The following is a 23,248-nucleotide window of genomic DNA, read 5'->3' on the forward strand; positions in this document are numbered from 1 at the left end:
CACCGCAAAACAACTGTGATGTAACCCAGTCTAGGCTTAAAGACAGCCAGTTATTCTTTAATATTGTAGCTCCTTTCTGGAATTCTAATCTGGCTCCAACTTTTCATCTAAAATTCTCTCTGTGCCAGATGCTAATGAGAAGGTTTAGTGTTACAGGCTTTTAAAAGCACTTAAAGCAAAATTAAGTCTTCATTTCACACACGATGCAGCAACTACAAAGACGCCATGGAGGCTAGATAGTTCTAAGAAATACATTTTGGTTCTGTAATGCCGGAACCCAGTGAAAACGTCATTCAGAACTGCTTAATCATTTAGAACCATATTCTTACCTTTTCTCCGGTTTTGATTGAAGGTCGTAAAACAAAGTAGAAAGTTTTATATAGCAATAGCAATAGCAGTTAGACTTATATACTGCTTCATAGGGCTTTCAGCCCTCTCTAAGCGGTTTACAGAGTCAGCATATTGCCCCCAACAACAATCCGGGTCCTCATTTTACCCACCTCGGAAGGATGGAAGGCTGAGTCAACCCTGAGCCAGTGAGATTTGAACAGCCGAACTGCAGAACTGCAGTCAGCTGAAGTAGCCTGCAGTGCTGCATTTAACTACTGCGCCACGTGGGCTCTTAATCCTCCCCTCCCCCCACCTTTTGCTGCTCTCCTTTCCTTTATTTTGTCTTAATTCTAATACTTCCGTGTCTTTTTTTTTAATAGCCTGGCTTTCCGACGAACAAATCCTTGACTTAAAATTATTATAATTTCACATTGGATGCTTAGTTTCTGTTTTCCTTTCCTTCGTGCAGGCCGTGGTGCGGCCAGAAAGATGATTTCCGTGGACTGTGTGGGTTTCTGCTGTGCTTTGTCGAAACAGGATTGGAAAAAGAGGTTTGTGAGACATTGGAGGAATGTCTACAAGAGTAAAATCTTTCAAGCCCTCCCAAAACGGTTTTTTTTTTAGGTTTTACCGTTTGAAAAGGAAGCTAACCTTAACAAATCAAAATGTAATCTTACAGTTTCCTGTTTACAGGATTTTTAGGCTGAGACACAATTTTCCATTCATTTAGCTTCAATCAGTGTGCTAGAAAAGGGTATTTTCAGATTTCTTTTGAATATGGCATGTTTTTTTTTTAAGGAATCTGATGCCTCTATTTGGTAGGATTGTATTAGTGGTGGGTTTCAAAAATTGTTCGAACCTATTCTGTGGGTGTGGTCACTTTTGTGGGAGTGGCTTGCTGCCCATGTGACCGGATGGGAGTGGCTTGCCGCCCATGTGACCGGATATGAAGATGCCGACGACACTTGTCAGAACCACCTTAAATTACCTCCCACACAGCACTGGCATGCATAAGAATATGATGTCAACTTGTTTTTTCAAAGGCATCTTTGGTTTGCGTTAAAACGACTTCAACACACGCAATGTTCTGATTGCACCACAAACGCAGGAGTCATCCTTACCTTTCACAGAGGCACTGAATTTTATAAATATGAGCATGATAGTGTAGAATAATCATATCCAAGGACCAGTGGTGGGTTTCAAAAAATTTTGGAACCTCTTCTGTAGGTGTGGCCTGCTTTCCGGGTCCACTGGTGGAACCTTGTCTAACTGGTTCGGTAGATTTGACGAACTGGTTCTACCAAACTGGTGCGAACTGGCAGGAACCCACCTCTGGGACAGATCATAAGTCACTTTTTAAAGTGCCATTGTGACACCCACTAAATGATTGGTTATAAGTTGCGGATTACCTGCAATCCTATATGTATATAGCAAAGAACTTATTTATGCTAGGGCTCACTCTGTTTCCTTATTTATTTTTCCTCCGTGACACCCTAAGAGCTGGTGTTTTAGGAATATATCGAAGTCTTTTCTGTTTCTTTTTTTTTTACAGTATCGCACAATTGCTATTCCCAAACTGAAGGGTTATTTTGTCTGTGCTGGCATTGTCCTGCTGTGCATGTTTGCGGTGCAGATATGCATTACCTCAAAGTAAGTGTTGTCTTTATTTCTATTATGCCATCAATCCAGTCTGTGTCTTCTTCGAGCCCCAATGATTGTCTATGCATCCTATTAAATCAATTAAATTGTCAGGACTTCCTTTATTCTATAACTCTATTATTTTCGCAGGTTCAGAGGCTTCTTTGCAAAACTGTAGAATTTTTCCCCCCTCATGGAGTAGAATAATAAGGTGTAGAGTAACAAGGAAACAAAAAAGCCACCCATATTCTTCTTAATATGCTTGCTTTCCATATACCTTTATTGTTTTAAGTACCAAGAAATTTTATTTATTTTATTACATTACAGTTATATGCCACTCATCTCACCATCTAGCAATGCTGGGTGACTTACAATGCCATAAATAACTGTCTGAAACCATTAAAAGGTTAAGAACGTTCAAAGATTGGAAGTAAAACATTAAAATTAACTACAAGACAGATAAAAGAAGGGGTGGAGATGATATCTTGCCATAATCTACGAGCCTCCTTCACCTCAAGGGAAAGTATTTAAAGGAGGAGGAGGAGGAGGAAGGAGATGAAGAAGAAAAAAGAAAAGAAAAGAAAGAAAGAAAGAAAGAAAGAAAGAAAGAAAGAAAGAAAGAAAGAAAGGGAATTTCCCACAGATCTGTTCTTTCCTCAAAGCTGTGATTATATCTAATATTTCCTGCATAGTGAAAAGCCACTTAGGTGGGGGCGGGGAAAGCACTTGGATTGTGTGATCGTAATTAAGATTGAACATCAAACTCCACATTTTCAGGCACCAGCTTTGCAGTAGAAGAGATTCAGACCTTTCTGGAGAATTTACAATTCCTGAATTCGTCAATCTGCTTTTGCTTGCTCTTTCCTTCCTCGTTCTCTTACTCATCTAGTTGAAATGTTAATTTATATATTGCTAATCCAAGAGCGATAAGTCATGCGCTGAATCAATCAATCGATCAATCAATCAATCCTCATTCTCTCTTTCAGCTCACGAACCTTAGGAATCTCATTTGGGATTGTTGCAATCATCATGGGGCTGATTTTGTGTGTCTGCTTTGCGGATGACTGTTGGGTAAGTAAAAAGAAAAAAGAAGGGAACTCAAAACTTTAGAGCTGTTTTTCTCAACCCAAGCAACTTTAAGATACGTGGACTTCAACTCCCAGAATTCCCCAGCCAGCATGATAACCATCTAATTCAGGGGTGTCAAACTCAGTTTCATTGAGGGCCACATCAGGATTGTGTTTGACCTTAGGGAGCTGGAGTGGGCATGGCCAGGGTGGGCATAGCCAGCTCAACATCACTCAAGTGGTGGCCTGAGCACTCTGCCAGCGAAAACAGGCTCCCAAGCTCCATTTTCAGCTACTCCCAAGCTCCGTTTTCACTGGCATAGGCACTGCGGGCCAGTCCTTCACTTCTTTTCAGGAAGGGCCAGATCTAAGCACCCTGTGGGCCGGATCCAGCCCTCATGCCTTGAGTTTGACACCCCTGGTCTAATGGAATTGCTGTTTCCTAGGTAACCACTGAACTATGTCGAATGCCTTTTGCATTTCTTGCTTACCGTCAGAATAGATGACAGTGCATCTCTAATGCAGACATACCCTAAGTGGTTCCTGCTCCAACCTTCCTTTCCAGTAAACAAAGCGTGGAAGGTTTCTAGCTTGCAAATTAGATCCTTGGTCTTCCTAGTTTAGTGCGGCCAAAGGAATAGCAGTAACTCTGCAAGGTTGGGAGCAGAAAGAGTCCTTCCCAGCTGTGGGGCCTAAGTGGTTTGGTTTGGTTTGGTTTTATTCAACTTGTATGCCGCCTTATTCACGAGGGACTCAGGGCGGCTAACAAAACCGGAAGGGAAGGGAAACAATACAAAAGGAAAAGAAAACAAAGACAAACAACTATACAGAACCAATTTGAAAGGTCTCAACAAGCATACCAATTCGAGTGGGGATGGAACTCAGCAGCCCCAGGCCTGCTGGAACAGCCAGGTCTTAACGGTTTTACGGAAAGCCTGAAAGCCTGAAGGGTGGTGAGGGTCCGAATCTCCACGGGGAGATCGTTCCAGAGGGCTGGAGCAGCCACAGACCGGAGCAGCCACTAAGACTCTTTTAACTGGAGATGCTAAGGACCGATGAAGACAACTGGACTTTCTTTGTTGTTGTTTTTTCCCTTGAAGATGTCTTGCTTCTTCTGACTGAATCGAAGAAGCTTCTCAGATGAGAAACAAAACGTCTTCAGGGGGGGAAAACGAAGTCCAGTTGCCTTTTGAAAAAACACTTTTGGGACTCCCGTAAGTCCCTTTATCTAAACCGTGTGGTTCCAACGGTCCTAATTATCCTCAGAACCACACACACGTATGATGCTATGATGTATGAAGGTGTATGGAACAGGCGATGTATTTTCTATCTTGAAATCTTTCTTCCCCGTTGGCAGAGATGCTGCGCAAAGCGGTGGCCACTAGCACGCTACTTCTGCCGGCTTTCTGAGAAAGTGGAGACGATGCCATCGGTCAGGCTTCCCCTGGCAATCCTTGCCCTCGGCTCGCTGCTGATAATTGCTGTTTTCAACCTGGTAATGCCTTCCGTTGAGTATTAATGGGGAAGTATGCAGTGACCCCGCCTGTCTCCATCTGCAGTCGTGGTTGATGGGAAGGCCTTATACAATGGGAGGGGAGCGGAGGGGATAGGATAACCTTTATTGTCACACACTGGCACATTAAGAAATGAAATTCTGATGCCCGCTCCCATATACATACTGTCAGCGTTCCAAGTATCATGTAGAATTAAATCAGAGTCCAAGGCAAAACGATCCTTAAAGCTCCAATTTAATAAAGCAGACATCTTAGCACATCTGTGTTAATCCCAATTCTGGAAATGACATCAGAATTCCACCCAGTTAAAAGTTCATGATCTTGTCCCCACACCCACAATCCATCACATGGTCGAATGTTCTTCTTCCACGCTGGCATCTCCACCCAGCTGCTTCCGGTCAGGTGTAAAAGTGCGGAGACAAAAGATGACCTTGGCTTCTAGTAAAGAATAATAATACATTCCACAATCCTACTCCTGTCTATTCCCCCCTCCCATCAACTATACTAATGAAACAGCATAATGAAATAAGAGAAAGTGTGGCAAGCCACAATTCTAAAAGAAATATAATTGCAGGCCTGACATACATACTGTCAACATTCCAAATAACATCCAAAATTAAATCACAGTCCAAAGCAAAGTATTGCTCAAAGTTCCAATTTATGAAGAGAGTCATGTTGGCACATCTGTGAAAACCTGAAACTGAAAGTTTCCCGGATTTCCCCACCCAGTTGAAAGTTCATGATCTTGCCCCCACACCCACAAGCCCGTCCCATGGTCCAATCTTCCATTGCCATGCTGGCAATTCCACCCATCCAGTTCTGGTCAGGTGCAGAGGTGCAAAGACAAAGGATGACCTTGGACTCTAGAAAGGAATTTTATTTTGACAACATCGCATTCCACTCTTTACTATTTCCCCCCTCCCAATTCCCTACTAATGAAACAGCATAGTAAAATAAGAGAGAGTGTGACAGGCCAAAGATCCAGAAAGGAATATGACTGCAGGCCTGACACATACATACACACACATATCCATACACATACCTGAATGTATGTACGTATGTTTGTGTCCGTGTGTCCTGTCCAAAACAGTAACACCTCCAAACCGCACAGTAATAGAATACGGCAGGATGCTTTCCATCCTCCCTCTATAGAAAGTGGTAAGGACAGTGGAAGGAAGATGTGTTCTTCTCATACGACACAGAAAATGCAGGCGCTGCTGTGCCCCTTTCCCCAATGTCTCACTGTTGAGCAACCAAGCTAACCTGCACACCCAAAAGTTCGATACTACTAACCACCTCCACAGTTGAAGCTAGCAAGGAGTATGCACCCAACTTGGGGAATTCATGCTACAAAATGCAAAGTAGCTGAGAAGCAAAGCTTCAGTGAAGTTGGGCAGGCTTTGGGAACAGAAAAGCACTAAGAAATATGGGGAATCCGACAGTGAATGTGGTTGCTGTTGTGCTGGGTTTTCCTACTTTAAATATATTGTCACTGTTCCAACAATTTAAACCAACTGGACTTTCTTGGTTTAAAAATGTTCTTATCCAAGAAGCTTCTTTAGTTCCACTCATCTGTGCCTTCCACCACCCTCTCTTCCTTCTGAAAACTCTTGCTGCTTTGGCAATAAATGTATGTGTTTTGAATTGTTACCAAAATATTCCCTAACCAGTTTTTAATGTCTTCATTAGCCAGTGCGCCAGTTTGGTGAAGATCACACTTCCTCACATGCCAATCCAGTGAGTGAAAAAAGCTGTTTTATTGGCTAGAGTAATTGCTTGGGTTTAGTAGCAGGTGTGGGCTGGCTTTCTTATCTCAAGGTGAAAATACTCCATGTAATGTTTTGATTATAGGCTACGCTGACTTTACCTGCATTATCTCGCTTTTCCATCGCCTTTTTGATTTGTGGTTGCTGCTCGCAAATTGCCCCCCTTTTTTTAAACGAAGACTTGTTGCAGGGTGGAGATTTACAAACGAACCTTTGGCTGTTTTGGGATCTGACCTTCATTATGCTGCCTTGATATTCTGTCAATGCTCTTGGCTAAAAGCCGGGTTAAAAATTAGAAGGCAAATGATTAAAGTGACTTTGGAAATGTTTATTTTGAAAAAAAAAATAGTAATAATCCCATGCATAACTTTTGGTTAGTTTGGGGCGGGGGGAGAAGCGTCATCTTTCCAGGCAGTTCTCAAATTACAACCAGGGGTGGGATTGAAAAATTTGAGCAACCACTTCTCTGCCCGGTTGCTGGGTGGGTGTGGTGATGAAGGCATGACTTAGTTGGCTTCATGCACCGTAGGGGGGGTGTTTTGCCCTCCCCGGGCTCCGGAGCCTTTCCTTGAGCCTCCAGGAGGGCCAAAATGGCCTCCCCCAGGCTCCGAAGGTTGGAAACAGACCCGTTTTTTGTTACTTCCGTTACTTCCGGTAGTAGGCCCATTTTTCGCCCTTCGGAGCCTCAACGCAGGCCCTGCACATACCTGGCACGATGAACAGGCTGCGTGGCGACTCCCGGGGAGGGGTGATGGTGGGGGCAGTCAACCAGTCCTTGCAACTACCGGTTCAGCAAACCAGATTAAAATTAACATCTGGTAATATCCGGCTGAATCCCACCCCTGATTACAACCATTCATTTAATGACGGTTTGAAGTTTACTACAGCGCTGACAAACAGTTGCGGCATTTCCCCCTGGTCCCGTGATCAAAATTTGGGCGCTTGGCAACTGGCGTGGGCTGATGACAGTTGCGTTGTCCTGGGTTCAAGTGATCGTCACCCTTTCCAACCTTCCCATTCAGCGTCTGACAAGCAAAGTCAGCGGGGGGGGGGAACCAGATTCACTTAATGACCACATGTTTCCGTTACCAACTGCAGCGATTTGCTTAACAACTGTTGCCAGAAAGTGAAACACAATTCACTTAACAACTGCCTTGCTTAATAATGGTTAATTGGAGTTCAATTGTGGTCATTCAGTCAAGGACAATCTGTAATTGTTATCATCAGCCCCACTGGAAAATATTTACAGGCAGACTAGAATTACACTTTATTGAGATTAGGTGTAATAATAAGGCATGTATCTTCCCTCCTTCTTATATTCCAGTAAGTTAGGAAGGAGCCGGTCTGAGCCCCTTCCAGAGGTGGGATTCAGCCGGTTCGCACCTATTCGCGAGAACCGGTTGTTAACTTTCTAAGCAGTTTGGAGAACCGGTTGTTGGAAGAAATCGCCTTTTGTTTCTCCCCACTTTACAGGGCTAATCCTGTAAGGAAGGCAGGAAGGAAACATTCTGGAGTTGTTTCTAGCCTCATCTTTATTGCCCTGCTTAGAGAAACTGCCTCTCCGGTTAACCCTTATTACACTGTCACAGCTAAGGCGAAGCGCTCATTGATCTGAGTGACAGTTGAGTTGGCCATGCCCACATGGTCACATGACCACTGAGCCACGCCTACCGAGCTGGTCATTAGGGCAGAGAACCGGTTGCTAAATTATTTGAATCCCACCACTCCAAATATTACCCAGAACCTTCCCAGAACTACAAAATATTTTACCCCTCTTGCATATTTCTGTTAATTTTTCCCCTTCCAGATTTGCTTGTGTGAAGCTCAATTTATCACCTCAGTAATTATTTATGTTTTTCCTCTCTCTGCCCCCCCCCCCCCAAAAAAAACATACAGGCGTCAGGAAACATTACTGAAGATGGATCGGTTATGATTTACCCGGTGAGTGAAGATGAATGTAATATTTTAAAAATATAGATTTTGGGGCCCCGCCCTGGGTAAAAAGGCAGTCGCAAATGTATCAAGTTTATGCAGTTAGACTTCGCTTAGCGACTGCATTGTGCAGCGACCATTTCAAGTTATGACCCTGATGGGGAAAAAAATAGGGTTGCAACCATTACACTCAGGTCAGAGGTGGGATTCACTTCCTTTCCCTACCAGTTTGCAGTGCTCACGCATTACATCGGGGCAAGTGGGCGGAGCCTCGTGCAGCTGTCGCTACCAGTTTGCCTGAACCAGAGCGAACCGGCTCAATCCCACCTCTGAATCATTTGTAGGATCTGATCTGTTTCCATTTGAAGCCATGCTCTCGAATTGCCATCTTAACAGCAACACGGGTTCTCTAAAGTTGTGTCTGCTTCTTCACAACTGTGCAGAGGAGATGTGTCTTTTGCTTTGCCCAATTTGCTTAATTTCAAGATGCAGTGTTAAATAATTGCATGTATATCAGGAGGCACAGGGACTCCAGTGGCTAAGACGCTGAGCTTGTCGATCAGAAAGGTCGACAGTTCGGCGGTTCGAATCCCTAGTACCGCATAACGGAGTGAGCTCCCGTTACTTGTCCCAGCTTCTGCCAACCCAGCAGTTCGAAAACGTGTAAAAAATGCAAGTAGAAAAATAGGAACCACCTTTGGTGAGAAGGTAACAGCGTTCCGTGCGCCTTTGGTGTTGAGTCATGCCGGCCACATGACCACGGAGACGTCTTCAGACAGCGCTGGCTCTTCGGCTTTGAAACGGAGATGAGCACCGCCCCCTAGAGTCAGGAACGACTAACACATATGTGCAAGGGGAACCTTTACCTTACGTCAGGAGGCATCCAAGCATTTTTATCAGGGCTGGCTGGGGAATTCTGGGAATTGAAGTCCACAGCTCTTAGAGTTGCCAATGGTGGACGCCCCTGTAAATTTATCTATTGAGATATGCAATCTTTTAACACAAAGAGCCGAGGTGGCGCAGTGGTTAGAGTGCAGCACCGCAGGCTACTTCAGCTGACTGCTAGTTCGGCAGTTCGGCTGTTCAAATCTCACGGGCTCAAGGTTGACTCAGCCTTCCATCCTTCCGAGGTGGGTAAAATGAGGACCCGGATTGTTGTTGGGGGCAATATGCTGACTCTGTAAACCGCTTAGAGAGGGCTGAAAGCCCTATGAAGCAGTGTATAAGTCTAACTGCTATTGCTATAATAGTAATAATAAGCCCTCTGCTAGTAGTGTGACATGAACATATTTGCTAACTCTTGCTTAAATCCTTCTTTTTATACCAGTATTACGCCTACTGCTGCATTCTGGGCTTCATTGCATGCTCCGTGTTCCTTCGAATGAGTTTTGAACTCAAGCTAATGTTGCTCTCAGGAGCCATTGTGGGGTATTTCGTCATATTTAACAGCAATCCGAATCTCACCTGCGAACAGGAATGTGCCAAGAGGTAGGAAGGGCTTTTATATCTCGAAAGCAACTCTGCCGGGGGGATGGGGTGGGGTGAAATCCACCATGAAATCATACTGGAAGAGATCAAGTTATTCAGGTCTGGTGGGACTATTTTAAGACGCTGTTTCCCACCTGAGAACTTTGTGGGAGTGCCTGTTGCCTTGGACAGGATGCTACAAAATGTGATAAGGGCCCACTGGATTGTTTATTGAATGTCATTCTTGTAAATAGGATCTGCCCAGTTCCATTCTTTGTTTTGAGCACGAAAATGAAAGCTCTTAACAAGTTGGAAGTGACCTCACATTTCTCCCTTCCTTCCTTCCTTCCTTCCTTCCTTCCTTCCTTCCTTCCTTCCTTCCTTCCTTTCCTCCTTTCCTTCCTTCCTCCCTCCCAACACCCTCTCTCTCTCTCTCCTTCCTGCTTTCTCTCCCTCTCTCTCTCCTTCTGTCCTTTCCTTCCTTCCTCTCACATACTTTCTCTCTCTCTCCTTCCTCCCTCCCTCCCAACACACTTCCTCTCTCTTTCCTTTCCTTTTGTTCCTTCCTTCCTCCCTTCCTCCCCCTTCACACAAACATGCTTCCTCTCTCCTTCCTTCCTTCCTTCCTTCCTTCCTTCCTTCCTTTCCTTCCTCCTTCCCTTCCTCCCTCCCTCCCAACACCCTCTCTCTCTTCTTCCTGCTTTTTCTCTCTCTCTCTCTCTTCTTCTGTCCTTTCCTTCCTTCCTCTCACATACTTTCTCTCTCTCTTCGTCTGTCCCTCCTTCCCCCTCCCCCTCCTTCCCCTTCACACAAACATGCTTTCTCTCTCTCTCTATCCTTCCTCCCTCCCTCCCAACACACTTCCTCTCTCTTTCTCTTTCCTTTCCTTTTGTTCCGTCCTTCCTCCCTTCCTCCCCTTCACACAAAGATGCTTCCTCTCTCCCTCCCTCCCTCCCTCCCTCCCTCCCTCCCTCCCTCCCTCCCTCCCTTCCTTCCTTCCTTCCACTTCACTGTTTCTCTTGAGGAAGATACTTTTTACAAATATTAGTGCAAGTTTTCTTTCTTAAGCATTGTGCAGTTCAGACTTTTGGACCTTTTCAATCATAAACACGTGTGTGTCGTGTAATTGTTCTAATTTGTTTTTTTTTTTAAATTTTCTCCTTCAGGCTTTTTATAAAAAATCCCAGAGTGATGATCAATTTGTACCTGGCACTCTTTTATATAACGCTGGTTTTGTTGTCCAAGCAGGTATGGATTTCTTTGTGACTTTTGTTCTATATCTCCTCAAATTTTCAGCCCAGGAACTGGGAAAGTTGACTCTAAGACCGAGGCGTGTCTTTCTGTCAGTCATTATTGTCATTGTTGTTCTTTGCATCTGTCATTGTCACCATTGTTTGTTCGCAGGACAAATGTATCGAATGACAAATGTACACAATAGAAACTGAACTGTGAAAAAATAAAACATAGATCTCCTTTGCAACTCTGAAAATAATCCAACCATATTGCAAAGTTTTCCCACAGTTTGAGTTTGAGTTGAGTTTATTTAGCTTGTATGCCGCCCTACTCCGGGAAGACTCAGGGCGGCTAACAATAAAAAGGGAAGGTGGGTACAAAAATAAAAACAACAATTAAAAATTCAGCAACAGTCATAACATAGGATGGGGCTGGATAATTCAACAGCCCCAGGCCTGCCGGAGCAGCTAGGTCTTAGTTGCTTTGCAGAAGGCCGGAAGGGTAGTAAGGGTCTGGATCTCAACGGGGAGATCGTTCCATAGGGCCGGAGCGGCTACAGAGAAGGCCCTCCCTCGGGGGGTCGCCAGCCGATATTGGCCGGCAGATGGAATCTGGAGGAGGCATAGTCTGTGGGATCTAATAGGTCTTTGGGAGGTGACTGGCAGGAGGCAGTCTCTCAGGTAACCAGGTCCGATACCATGTAGGGCTTTAAAAGTAACGACTAGCACCGTAAAGCTCGTAAAGAAAAAAAATATAGAAATTACAAGAACAACAACAAAAAAAAGCTAGGCGAATGGGTGGAGAGGACAGAATATAAGAGAAGTGACGTTCCTGATAGACTAAGAGAAAATGGTTGAAAGGAGGATAGAAGGGAAAGGATTTACTAGTAGAATAGAATGAAATTCGGTAAATATACCTAATGGTAGATAGCCTATATGATGTGAGGGAAATAGATTTAATACTATTAACTGTTTATAATTAAGTGAAATGTTTACTATATAAAATTAAATGAAATGTTCACTATATAAAATTAAATTTGAGGACGTATGTTATTGATACTGAAACAGAATAATGGAGATGATATGTGAAATTTGAATAACTTGGAGAGGCAAATAATGATATTGTTTATATATCAAGAAGAAATTAAAGTTAAAATACGGAAAATACGGAATGAAAATAAGATGACTAAAATATGAAATGAAAATATGATGTGAAATGAACTATGCATAACAGAACATGTAAAGGAGGAAAACCCGGACAGCACTTCGTTTATAAAAGAAGTTAAAATATGTAATAAAAAATAAAAAAAAACCTTTGGGGGAAAAACCAAAATATGAGGTTGATTCAACACACCCTCCATGGTGGAGCAGGACTTCTCCTGCAAGTGAAAGGCATTGTTGGTAGAACATAAACCCATAGAGCTGAGGTGGCGCAGTGGTTAGAGTGCTGTACTGCAGGCCACTTCAGCTGACTGTTATCTGCAGTTCAGCGGTTCAAATCTCACCGGCTCAAGGTTGACTCAGCCTTCCATCCTTCCGAGGTGGGTAAAATGAGGACCCAGACTGTGGGGGCGATATGCTGATTCTGTAAACCGCATAGAGAGGGCTGAAAGCCCTACGAAGCGGTATATAAGTCTAACTGCTATTGCTATAAACCTGGATGTTGACATCACAATGGAGTTTTGTCATTGTTTTCTTAAGGCACAACTTTAATGCTCAAAAATTACATTGAAAGAAGACAAGAGCAAACCTTTTGAGCCATGGGGGTGTGACAATGGAAGATATTGAATCAAACAGATTCCTTTTCCACCGGAATATTGTTTTCTGGTGGAACTCCAACTGGTTCATTTGGTACATCTGCTTCCTAATAGTGGAAATATATTATCCATACACACACACAAAACCAAAAAGAACAAATCTCAGCCCATTGGTACACACATAAAACATTCATTATAGTCTAATTTCCCCCTGAAAGGCAGGTTGCTATTTTAAAACTGCGATTAATTGTTTATCCCAAGGCATTACTCAGGGATGTTCCATATTGAATTAGCAATCATTTGATATTCTTCTTCTTAATAATTTTACTTGTTTGAGCTGTATGCCTATGAAGCCGCTATGATTGCGTGGATCTAAGCATAAATCCCCATATGCAGGATGTGTGTCTGAATAAATTCAGGGCTTTTATATTAAAATATAATGAGGCAAATTATCTATCAACAACCAGTTCAGGAAAAAGAATGAACGGTGATTTAGCTACGGAGGCTTAAGTACCCAAAAGTGGAAACGGACTATGGTGTGTTTTTGTTGTTGTTGTTAAGAAAATACAGTGCCTTACCCACTTTAGAAGCACAATTTATTGTTTATATTTGTTGTATGCTGCCTAGAGTTATTTGCTCGTGAGATGGGTGGCTCTGTAAATTAGATAGATATAGAGATAGATAGATAGATAAATAGGTAGGTGATAGATGAGAGAGAGAGAGAGAGAGAGAGAGAGATATGATAGATGATAGATGATAGATGTTTGAGGATAGATAGATATAAGATAGATGATAGGTAGGTAGGTAGGTAGGTAGGTAGGTAGGTAGGTAGGTAGGTAGGTAGATAGATAGATAGATAGATAGATAGATAGATAGATAGATAGATAATGTTTACAATACAATACAGTAGCAGAGTTGAAAGGGACCTTGGAGGTCTTCTAGTCCAACCTTGAGAGATAGATGTTTGAGAGATAGATAGATAGACAGACAGACAGATATAATATAAATGGTAGGTAGGTAGGTAGTTAGATAGACAGATATAGATAGATATAAGATAGATTAGGTAGATAGGTAGGTAGACAGACAGATACGAGAGAGAGAGAGAGAGAGAGAGAGATGTTTGAGGGATAGACAGACAGACAGACAGACAAAGATGATAGACAGATCCTATGCATGTCCACTTAAAAATAAAATTTGTAGGAATCATTGAAACACGCAAATCAATCAGATTAAGGGCATTGTATCTAGCTTGTCATAAATCAATTGTTTCCTAGTCTTCACAACATCAATATGGGATAAACTTTGTATCTGTCGCTGATAGTTTTGGTAACTGTCTGTTTGTTTGCAGATAGACTATTATTGTCGGCTGGACTGCCTGCAGAAAAACAAATTCAAAAAGGAACATGAGTCATTTGAAACGATGGAGAATGTAAACAGGCTACTGCTGGAAAACGTCCTCCCAGCTCATGTGGCGGCCCATTTTATTGGCGACAAATTAAACGAGGTAGGGGAAAAAATTTGTGTATTGTTATGTGGCAGATGTTCGGTTGAAGATGCTGGTAGCATGTCAGTTGATCTTGAAGAGCTCATTCACTGAAGTTGCCCTCAAGTTAAGAAGAAAGCAGTAGAGTCCTAGTGTGGTGGCCCACTAGTGGCCAGTGGAGCTGGCAGAAGAGTCGGACAGTGAGGAGGTTGGGGAGGAAGATGGGCCAGTCCTGGTGTCTGGGGAAGGCTCTGATGAGGGCTCTGTGTTGGAGGCAGAGAGGGGGCCAGAGACGTACGTCAGTTATCAGCTGCCTTCAGAGTCAGACATCAGTGAGGCAGAAGAACAGCTGGAGCCTGTTCCCAATGTGCGCATGCCAGACGAAGGGAACAGCTAAAGAACAAGGGTCGACTTGGGAATAAAGCCACAGGTGGATGGTGAATGGCCCCTCCCATAGGGAATAAAAGAGGAGCGAAAGTGGAGTGGCAATTCTGCAAATGCACACACTGGGAACAGGCTCCAGCTGTTCTTCTGCCCACTGATGTCCAGCTCCGAAGGCAGCTGATAACTGTCAGACAGCCCTGGCCCCCACTCTGTCTCCAACACAGAGCCCTCATCAGAGCCTTCCCCAGACTCCAGGACTGGCCCATGTTCCTGCCCAACCTCCTCACTGGGTGAATCTGCTTCCAGTTCCGCTGGCTGCTGGCGGGCCACAATAATCCTAAAGCTGTGTGGTGCCCTTTTGAGGAATACGCCACATAAGTAACACTCATCCTCATTATCCTGTAGAACTTCAAGTTTTGTAAGAACGATATTCATCTTAGGGAGTTGCTTCTCAAGCGCTCATGGGGTGCTAATAGATCCTCAAGGAGTGACCTGAGAGGTACCCCCAAGGAAAACAGATTGGAAGAAATACGGGCTGTCTGTCTGGCACAAGAGAAGAGTAACACCCCTTGCGACACGCTCCTTTGTGTAGCATCCAATTTCTGACTTGTGTGCAATTTCGGCGGGCTAACTAGAAAGGAACTTTGTGTGTCCTTGTTGCCTTGGTTAACATGGGGTGGTGGTGGTTGGAGGGGGTTGGAGTGGAGCATTAAGTTGAAAGCAATTGTTGACGAACCTATTACTGCATGTCCCTCAGGACTGGTACCATCAATCTTATGATTGCGTCTGCGTCATGTTTGCCTCGGTCCCTGACTTCAAGGTATTTTACACCGAGTGCGATGTCAACAAGGAGGGGCTGGAATGTCTCCGTCTCCTGAATGAGATCATCGCCGATTTTGATGAGGTAAGTCCTTGTTGACTTTGGCTTCGTCAGGCTTCTCTGTTTCTCAACCTTGGCAGTTTGAAGATGTGTGGGCTTCAACGTTGGGGAATGCTTGAAGCCCACGCATCTTCCAAGTGGCCACAGTTAAGAAACACCGTGACCCGTCAAAACCGCGGTCCACTAAAGCGCGCCCGATCAAAGCGCGTACATGATGTCATCAGCAGCGCGACAAATAAAATTAAAAATAAATTAAATTAAAATTAAAATAAAATTAAAGCAAGCCGATTCACATAAAGGTAAGGTTTAGGGTTAGGGTTAGGGTTAGGGTTAGGGTTAGGTTAAGGGTTAGGGTTAGGTTTAGGCTTATGTTAAGCGTTAGGGTTAGGTTTAGGGTTAGGTTAAGGGTTAGCGTTAGGTTAAGGGTTAGGTTTAGGGTTAGGTTTAGGGTTAGGTTAAGGGTTAGGCTTAGGGTTAGGTTTAGGGTAAGGTTTTCGCGTTAATTTTAAATTTACCGCTCACAGCATGCCGTTTTCGTCGCGCTGTGATGACGTCACGTACGCGCTTTCGTCGAGCGCGCTTTAGTCTACCGCAGATTTGTGGTGGAACCGAGAAACACTACTCTACGAAGGTTGATTTACTACTCCGAGAACCTTCTCCTGAAATATTTAGCAGCGTTTGTCCATCGGTGTGACTTATCCATGCCTCAGGCTTAGTAGACGCCATCTGAAGCAGATGTTAGTGGGAGATAGATGCCACTCCCGCAGGAGGTTTTGGAAGGACAATGGGTGTGTCTCGGCAAGTGACAGTCCCAAGCTAACCTTTGTCTGAACTGGGAACTAATCAGGCCTGAGATTAGTACAAATAGTCCTTGACTTACAACCACAAATGAGACCAAAATTTCTGTTGCTAAGCAAGACACTTGTTAAGCGAGTTTCGCCCCATTTTATGACCTTGATTGCCATAGTTGTTAAGTGAATCAATGCAATTTTTAAGTTAGTTACACGGTTGTTAAATGAATCTTGCTTCCCCATTGACTTTGCTTGTCAGAAGGTCGCCAAAGGAGATTGCATCACCCCCGGGGACCTGGCAATCGGTTTAAATATGAGCCAGTTGCCAAGTGTCCGAATTTTGATCCCCTGATCATGGGGGTGCTGCAATGGTTGTAAGTGTGAAAAATGGTCATAAGTCACTTATTTAGTGCCGTTGGCACTTCGAATGTCACTAAACAAATGGTTATAAGTTACAGATGATCTGTAATTGAATAGGACACAGCCAGGGAAATACCCAAAGGGTCACGGTGGCTCAGTGGCTAAGATGCTGAGCTTGTGGATCAGAAAGGTCAGCATTTCAGCGGTTCGAATCCTGAGCGCTGCATAATGAAGTGAGCTCCCGTGACTTGTCCCAGCTGCTGCCAACCTAGCAGTTCGAAAGCACGTAAAAAATGCAAGTCAAAAAATAGAAACCACCTTTGGTGGGAAGGTAACAGTGTTCCGTATGCCTTCGGCATTAAGTCATACCAGCCACATGACCATGGAGGTGTCTGCGGATAGCGCTGGCTCTTCGGCTTTGAAACGGAGATGAGCACCGCCCCCTAGAGTGGGGAACGACTAGCACATATGTGCGAGGAGAACCTTTACCTTTAGGGAAATACCATTTGACTGGAAAGTTGAACAACTTATTTGGGAGGAAGAACTTTTGCCAAAAAAAATAATAATGAATGGTTGTGTCAATGAGATCACCAGGAATCAAGTTTGATTGAAAGGGTTTCTTATTATTTTTTGAGCTGATCAAATTTAAAGAAGGAATCAGTTGGGAACAGTGGGAGGGAAGGAACATAATTCATTTGTACCCCATAATATTTTGCACCAGAATGGCTCCAGATTCCATTCTTCGCATCTTCAAATTGGAAGAATTTCGGAACTGGTTCTATAGAAGGTGACCTTCTATAGCGATTAATTAGACAATATTGGGCCAAATGAATAAAAATAACTGAAGACTTCCTATATTAAGCTGGAATATTGTACAGTATTTTAATTTTATTACTCTACCATTCATGTTGAATTGATACAGATTAACAGAGTTGGAAGGGACCTTGGAGATTATTTAGTCCAACCCTCTACCTAAGCAGACCCTACACCATTGGTAGCTTCCGTAAACTAAAAAGTGACAAATTTAAAAAGTGTGGCTCATTTACCAGGATTTTGAGAGTTGAAATCACACGTAAAATCTCAAATTGTGCAGATTAATCATGTAAATTCTATCCTTAAGGTATCTTCAAAAAAAAATTGAAAATATTACACTGAATTCACTGTCTGTTGAAGCTCTTTAACCTTAGTTGGCTAATTTGTCCAGAAAATGTAGCCTTTCGTAGCACTATAAAGTGAGATAATTGACAACTCCTAAATACTATACACTTTTTTTCCCCTTCGACAGCTGCTGCTAAAGCCTAAGTTTAGTGGGGTTGAAAAAATCAAAACTATTGGGAGCACGTACATGGCAGCATCTGGATTGTGTGTGGTACCTGGTCAAGAGAATAATGTGGTAGGTGTCCTTTTGAAGAGTTCATTCCTCCGAACAGTGTTTCTCAACCTGAAGATGTCTGGACTTCACCTCCCAGAATTCTTTGAGCTGAAGTCCATGTATCTTCAAGTTCATTTCATATCAGAGAGCCGAGGTGGCACAGTGGTTAAATGCAGCACTACAGGCTACTTCAGCTGACTGCAGTTCTGCAGTTCGGCGGTTCAAATCTCACCGGCTCAGGGTTGACTCAGCCTTCCATCCTTCCGAGGTGGGTAAAATGAGGACCCGGATTGTTGTTGGGGGCGATATGCTGACTCTGTAAACCGCTTAGAGAGAGCTGAAAGCCCTATGAAGCGCTATGTAAGTCTAACTGCTATTAAGATTAAGATTAAGATTTAGTTTATTTGTATGCCGCCCTTCTCCGGGAGGGACTCAGGGCGGCGAACAACTCAAAGGGGGAAAAAGGGAACATAAAACACAACACACGTGATTAAAATAACAAGAATCATACAACCATACAAGTCGAGAGGGGAGGGGAACTCATCGACCACAGGCCTGCTGGCACAGCCAGGTTTTGACGGCTTTCCGGAAGGCCTGGAGAGAGGTGAGGGTCCAAATCTCCGCGGGGAGTTCGTTCCAAAGGGCCGGAGCTGCCACAGAGAAGGCCCTCCCCCGGGTAGTAGCCAGGTGGCATTGGCTGGTGGACGGAACCCGGAGGAGGCCGACCCTGTGTGATCTAACGGGTCTTTGGGAGGTAATTGCTATTGCTATTGAAATAACTTACAGTTCTGCTATTGATGTGTCTCTTCCCAACATCTGCTTAGGATCAAGAAAAACAGTGTGCTCAAATTGGCATCATGGTGGAATTCGCAATGGCCTTGATGACTAAGCTAGATGGCATCAACCGCCATTCGTTCAACAATTTCCGTCTACGTGTCGGTAAGTTTGGCAAGAGGTGGGCATCTCCCAGATCCTAAGAGTGGGTATGCTACTTTATTAAGGTTACACTGATAGTTTTCTTCCAAGTTTGGATCCAACCTGTGTACATTTTATATCATACGTTTATTCTCTCCTTCATCGTCCTATTTATGCAGGCATCAATCATGGACCGGTAGTAGCTGGTGTGATCGGTGCTCGCAAACCCCAATATGATATTTGGGGAAACACGGTCAATGTTGCCAGTAGAATGGAGACTACTGGAGAACTTGGAAAAATCCAGGTAAAAGAAGACAGGAAATTTTGGATTTTAATGGAAGGGAACCTCAAAATAACTATATATAGAACATGGAGATAGCAATAGCACTTAGACTTATATATTGCTTCACAGTGCTTTACAGACCTCTCTAAGCGGTTTACTGAGTCAGCTTATTGGCCCCAACAATCTGGGTCCTCATTTTACCCACCTTGGAAGAATGGAAGGTTGAGTCAACCTTGAGCTGGTCAGGATTGAACTGCTGGCAGGCGGCCGAGTTAGCTTGCATTACTGCATTCTAACCACTGCACCAGGGAAGGAAAGGGGAAGAGGAAGGAAGGAAGGAAGGAAGGAATAGCAATGGTAATAGTACTTAGATTTAATATACTGCTAGTGATTAACATCCCTCTCTAAACGGTTTATAGAGTCAGTCTATTGCCCTCTATGGTCCTAATTTTACCCACCTTGGAAGGATGAGATGTGATTGAGCCTAGTGAGATTTGAACTGCCAAATTGCAGGCAGCTGGCAGTCAGTAGTAGCAGCCTGCAGTACTGCACTCTAACCACTGCGCCAACAGGGCTCATAACATAAGTTCAGCCAAGCCAGGTAGCTCTAACTACCATATTTTTCGGAGTATAAGACGCACCTTTTTCCCTCAAAAAAGAGGCTGAAAATCTGGGTCATCTTATACACTGAATACAGCATTTTTTGCCTCCTGAAACCCCGCCCCCTTCATCAAAATGGCCATGCAGATCCTTTAGGAGGCTTTCAGAGTGCTCCTGGGGGACAGAAATGAGCAAAAACCGGGCCATTTTTTGCTCAACTTTGCCCCCTAGCCCCCAGGAGCACCCTATAAGCCTCCTAAAGTCTATCCATGCCCTTTTTTTGACAAAAAAAGGCCCATTTTCACACACAAAATGGGCCGTTTTTGGGAGGTTTGCAGAACGCAGAACTTTTTCTTTTTAAATTTGCCTCTTCAAAACCTTGGTGCGTCTTATGCTCTGGTGCATCTTATACTCCGAAAAATACAGTACTGAAAAATATGGAGGGGTTTTTTGCCACAGCTGTTGGGATTTGTTCCTATGATTCACATTTAGCTTTGACCGTGTAAGTCAACTTTACTGATTTTATAATTTCTTCTGGAAGTGCCAGCAAAAACAACAACAGGAGGGTCCCAAATCCATTGAATATGGAGGATTTTGAATGGCCTCTCCATTTTTGTTTCACGCACAGGTTACAGAAGAGACCTGCAAAATCTTGGAGAGCTTAGGATATGCTTGCGAATGCCGAGGTTTGATTAACGTGAAGGGAAAGGGAGAATTGGTCACTTATTTCGTCTGCACCGATACAGCCAAATCTCAAGTTTTTTGACCCGAACGAGAAGAATGCTGAGAAATGACGGTTGAAATATCTCGACGGACTTTGCTTTCAATTTTTAGCAACTGTTAACATTTTGTCTCCTTCTGTAAAAAGGAGTTTGTGCCGAATGGCAATCCGTGCTGGGCGTTTTGCATCTCGAGAGAAGAACGCAAGAGGTTCTTGAAAGATGTTTACAGTGGTTGAGTCTACAGTTGAGTCCAGTTGCATCTAGAGTTGAGTCTAGTTGAGTCTACCTAATGCCAATTTTTGCTTCCTGCCACAGAGGACTCAGAAATTTCTGTGGACTGGCAGTCAAGCAAGAGGATTTCTTGGTTCAAGGTGTCATCCTCTTCTGCTCCCTCCTTGCCTTTTTGTGCGGGATAGATTTGACAATTGCGATAGCACTGCCTTGAACAAAAATCAGATGACAAAGAGACCAGATTGGAACTGTTCATCTGCTCTGCCATTAATTTGTGATTCCTCCTCTCGTTATCCATTAGCGACACCCTCAGATCTGCTGCGGATGTCCCGAAATGGCACTTCTGCTTTTCTCTTCGACTAACATTTTGAGACTCCAAAAAAAACCTCCACTTTTTTTCTTGCACTCCTTCTATCCCGTCACGAAATAAATGAGACCTATCTGTTTTTATTCGCTACTTACCTCGTTTCTGTTCTGGAAAAGAACAGCCTGAGAGAGAAACTTCCCCCAGCTGATGCATTTTCTGGAATTCACTTCTTGGGCTTGGTATCAAACACTTGAGGATTTGTGTCTTAAAATGTGCTTATTTTTTGAAGGACTCTGGGAAGCCTATTTCCTTCCTTTCTCTCTCATTTGTCTTTGCAAGATGCTATTTTTGAGTTCAATAGCCATTCGGCAGCCTATAGTAATGTGGAAATTCCTGCGTTTTCGGTGCAAAATTCAGGTTCTTTCTTTAAATAGCAAACCCGCTTATATAAATTATGGGCAGCTTTTACTACAACTGCACTACTAATCTTAAAACAGAATGATGGATAATTCCCGGAATGGGTTATGGTGTAGAGAAGATATTGTGCCATTTTTTTGTTCTTGGTGGTCAGTAACACCCTCATAATTTTGAGTGATGTAGAGCATTATAGACGATGTTTCCATGACCATGGCAGCTTCTATACCAACACCGTACAGTAAGTGTCCGTATCCTTCTGCTGAATTTTATCTTGTGTACGTTTGCGACCAAAATGAACGAGAAGCAGGCCAAGATAGTCCTTGACTTACAACCTCCAATTGGGACCAGAACTTCCACTGCTAAGCCAGGTGGGTTTTTTTTTAAGTGAGCCGTGCCTGATTTTATGACCGTATTGCCATGGTTGTTAATCAATTATTGTTAAATGAGTCACAGGGTCGTTAAGCGAACCCAACCTTACCGTATTAATTTTGCTTGTTGGAAGCCAGCTGAGAAAGTGGCCAATAGCCATGACCTTGAGATGCAACAACCACACAGGTTTCCAAGTGCCCAAATTTGGATCGTGGAGACGCTGCGTTGGTTGTGAGGACAAGGACCTCGTTACTTTTTTCAGGGTCGTCGTAAATCTGAACGGTCATTAAATGAATGGTGGTAACTTGAGGTCTACTGTGTCCATGCCAACAATGTTTCTTCCCGTTATTCATCTCGATTATTTCAAAGTAGGATTCTGCTTTTCGTGTCAGGAATCCCAAAGAATCCCATCGGCTGTTTTTTTTTGAAGTGTTACTAATCTTTACCATCAACTGAAGAGTTGGTTTTGACTAGGTGCGAAGCTGCACAACAAAATATGACAAAGCTCTGAGGCCTTTCAGGAATTGGTTTGGGGTGGGGGGACAACCCATGTTTTTAAAGCACAAGAAAAATGTCACTCGTGAAATAAAATTGTCGTCTGAAAGTTTCCGCAGCAGTGCTACCTACTGTTCTAACCTACCGTGTTTCCCCCAAAATAAGACAGGGTCTTATTTTCTTTTGACCCCTGAAATAAGCGCTTGGCCTCATTTTCGCCGAGGTCTTATTATTTTTGAGGCGCAAGAGGCGGCGAGCGTGATTATCTCATGGCTGCTGCTGCGTTGCAGTATTTTTGGGAGAGGGCTTATTTTAGCGCATGCACTCAAAAGCCCGATTGGGCTTATTATCCGGGGAGGTCTTATTTTCAGGGAAACAGGGTAGGCTTCACCAAATCACAAAACAGACTCCTGGTCCCCCCAAAAAAACCCTTTTGATTTGGCTAATGTGAATCCCTAGCATTCCTATCCAGCAAAGTCCTGGCAAACACTCTTTCAAGGGTGAATTGTAACAACAGATCTTATCAGTCCTTGGATAGTTGCCAAGCCAAGGAAATACTTGACAAGGAATCTCTCAGATAAGCAAATCTTCCCATTAACGAACTAATTGTCTCCTGCAAACACCACTCCCCTTTTTCTATTTATTTCCTACGGGAGGGGCCATTCACCGTCCCCTTGTGACTTTTCTCCCGAGTCGACCTGTTCCTTAATTGCTCCCTTCTCCTGATAGCTCTGCGCATGCGCACATCGGGAACAGGCTCCAGCTGTTCTTCTGCCCCACTTATCTCCGACTCCAAAGGTAGCTGATAACTGTCAGATGGCCCTGACCCCACCTCTGCCTCCAGAGCCCTCATCAGAGTCTTCCCCAGACTCCAGGACTGGCCCATGTTACTCCCCCATCTCCTCACTGTCCTGGCCACAATACCTACAATCCTAC

General features: G+C 43.7%; 1 protein-coding gene across 1 annotated transcript in view; it reads left to right on the plus strand.

Moving 5' to 3' along the window:
• The window catches only part of ADCY7 (adenylate cyclase 7), a 90,034-nt gene extending 67,664 nt beyond the window's left edge, over nucleotides 1-22,370 (plus strand). Inside the window, exons 14-27 of the mRNA XM_032230759.1 lie at nucleotides 800-881; nucleotides 1,883-1,980; nucleotides 2,955-3,039; nucleotides 4,393-4,530; nucleotides 6,239-6,286; nucleotides 8,212-8,256; nucleotides 9,575-9,735; nucleotides 10,881-10,962; nucleotides 14,052-14,207; nucleotides 15,328-15,474; nucleotides 17,887-17,994; nucleotides 18,798-18,912; nucleotides 19,068-19,192; nucleotides 20,400-22,370. Coding sequence (XP_032086650.1) covers nucleotides 800-881; nucleotides 1,883-1,980; nucleotides 2,955-3,039; nucleotides 4,393-4,530; nucleotides 6,239-6,286; nucleotides 8,212-8,256; nucleotides 9,575-9,735; nucleotides 10,881-10,962; nucleotides 14,052-14,207; nucleotides 15,328-15,474; nucleotides 17,887-17,994; nucleotides 18,798-18,912; nucleotides 19,068-19,192; nucleotides 20,400-20,537 — 1,528 coding nt within the window. The 3' untranslated portion in view covers nucleotides 20,538-22,370. The remainder of the gene's footprint in view (nucleotides 1-799; nucleotides 882-1,882; nucleotides 1,981-2,954; nucleotides 3,040-4,392; nucleotides 4,531-6,238; nucleotides 6,287-8,211; nucleotides 8,257-9,574; nucleotides 9,736-10,880; nucleotides 10,963-14,051; nucleotides 14,208-15,327; nucleotides 15,475-17,886; nucleotides 17,995-18,797; nucleotides 18,913-19,067; nucleotides 19,193-20,399) is intronic.
• The last annotated feature ends 878 nt before the right edge of the window (nucleotides 22,371-23,248 follow it).

This window comes from Thamnophis elegans, chromosome 14, assembly GCF_009769535.1.
Source record: "Thamnophis elegans isolate rThaEle1 chromosome 14, rThaEle1.pri, whole genome shotgun sequence".
Taxonomy (NCBI): Eukaryota; Metazoa; Chordata; class Lepidosauria; order Squamata; family Colubridae; genus Thamnophis; species Thamnophis elegans.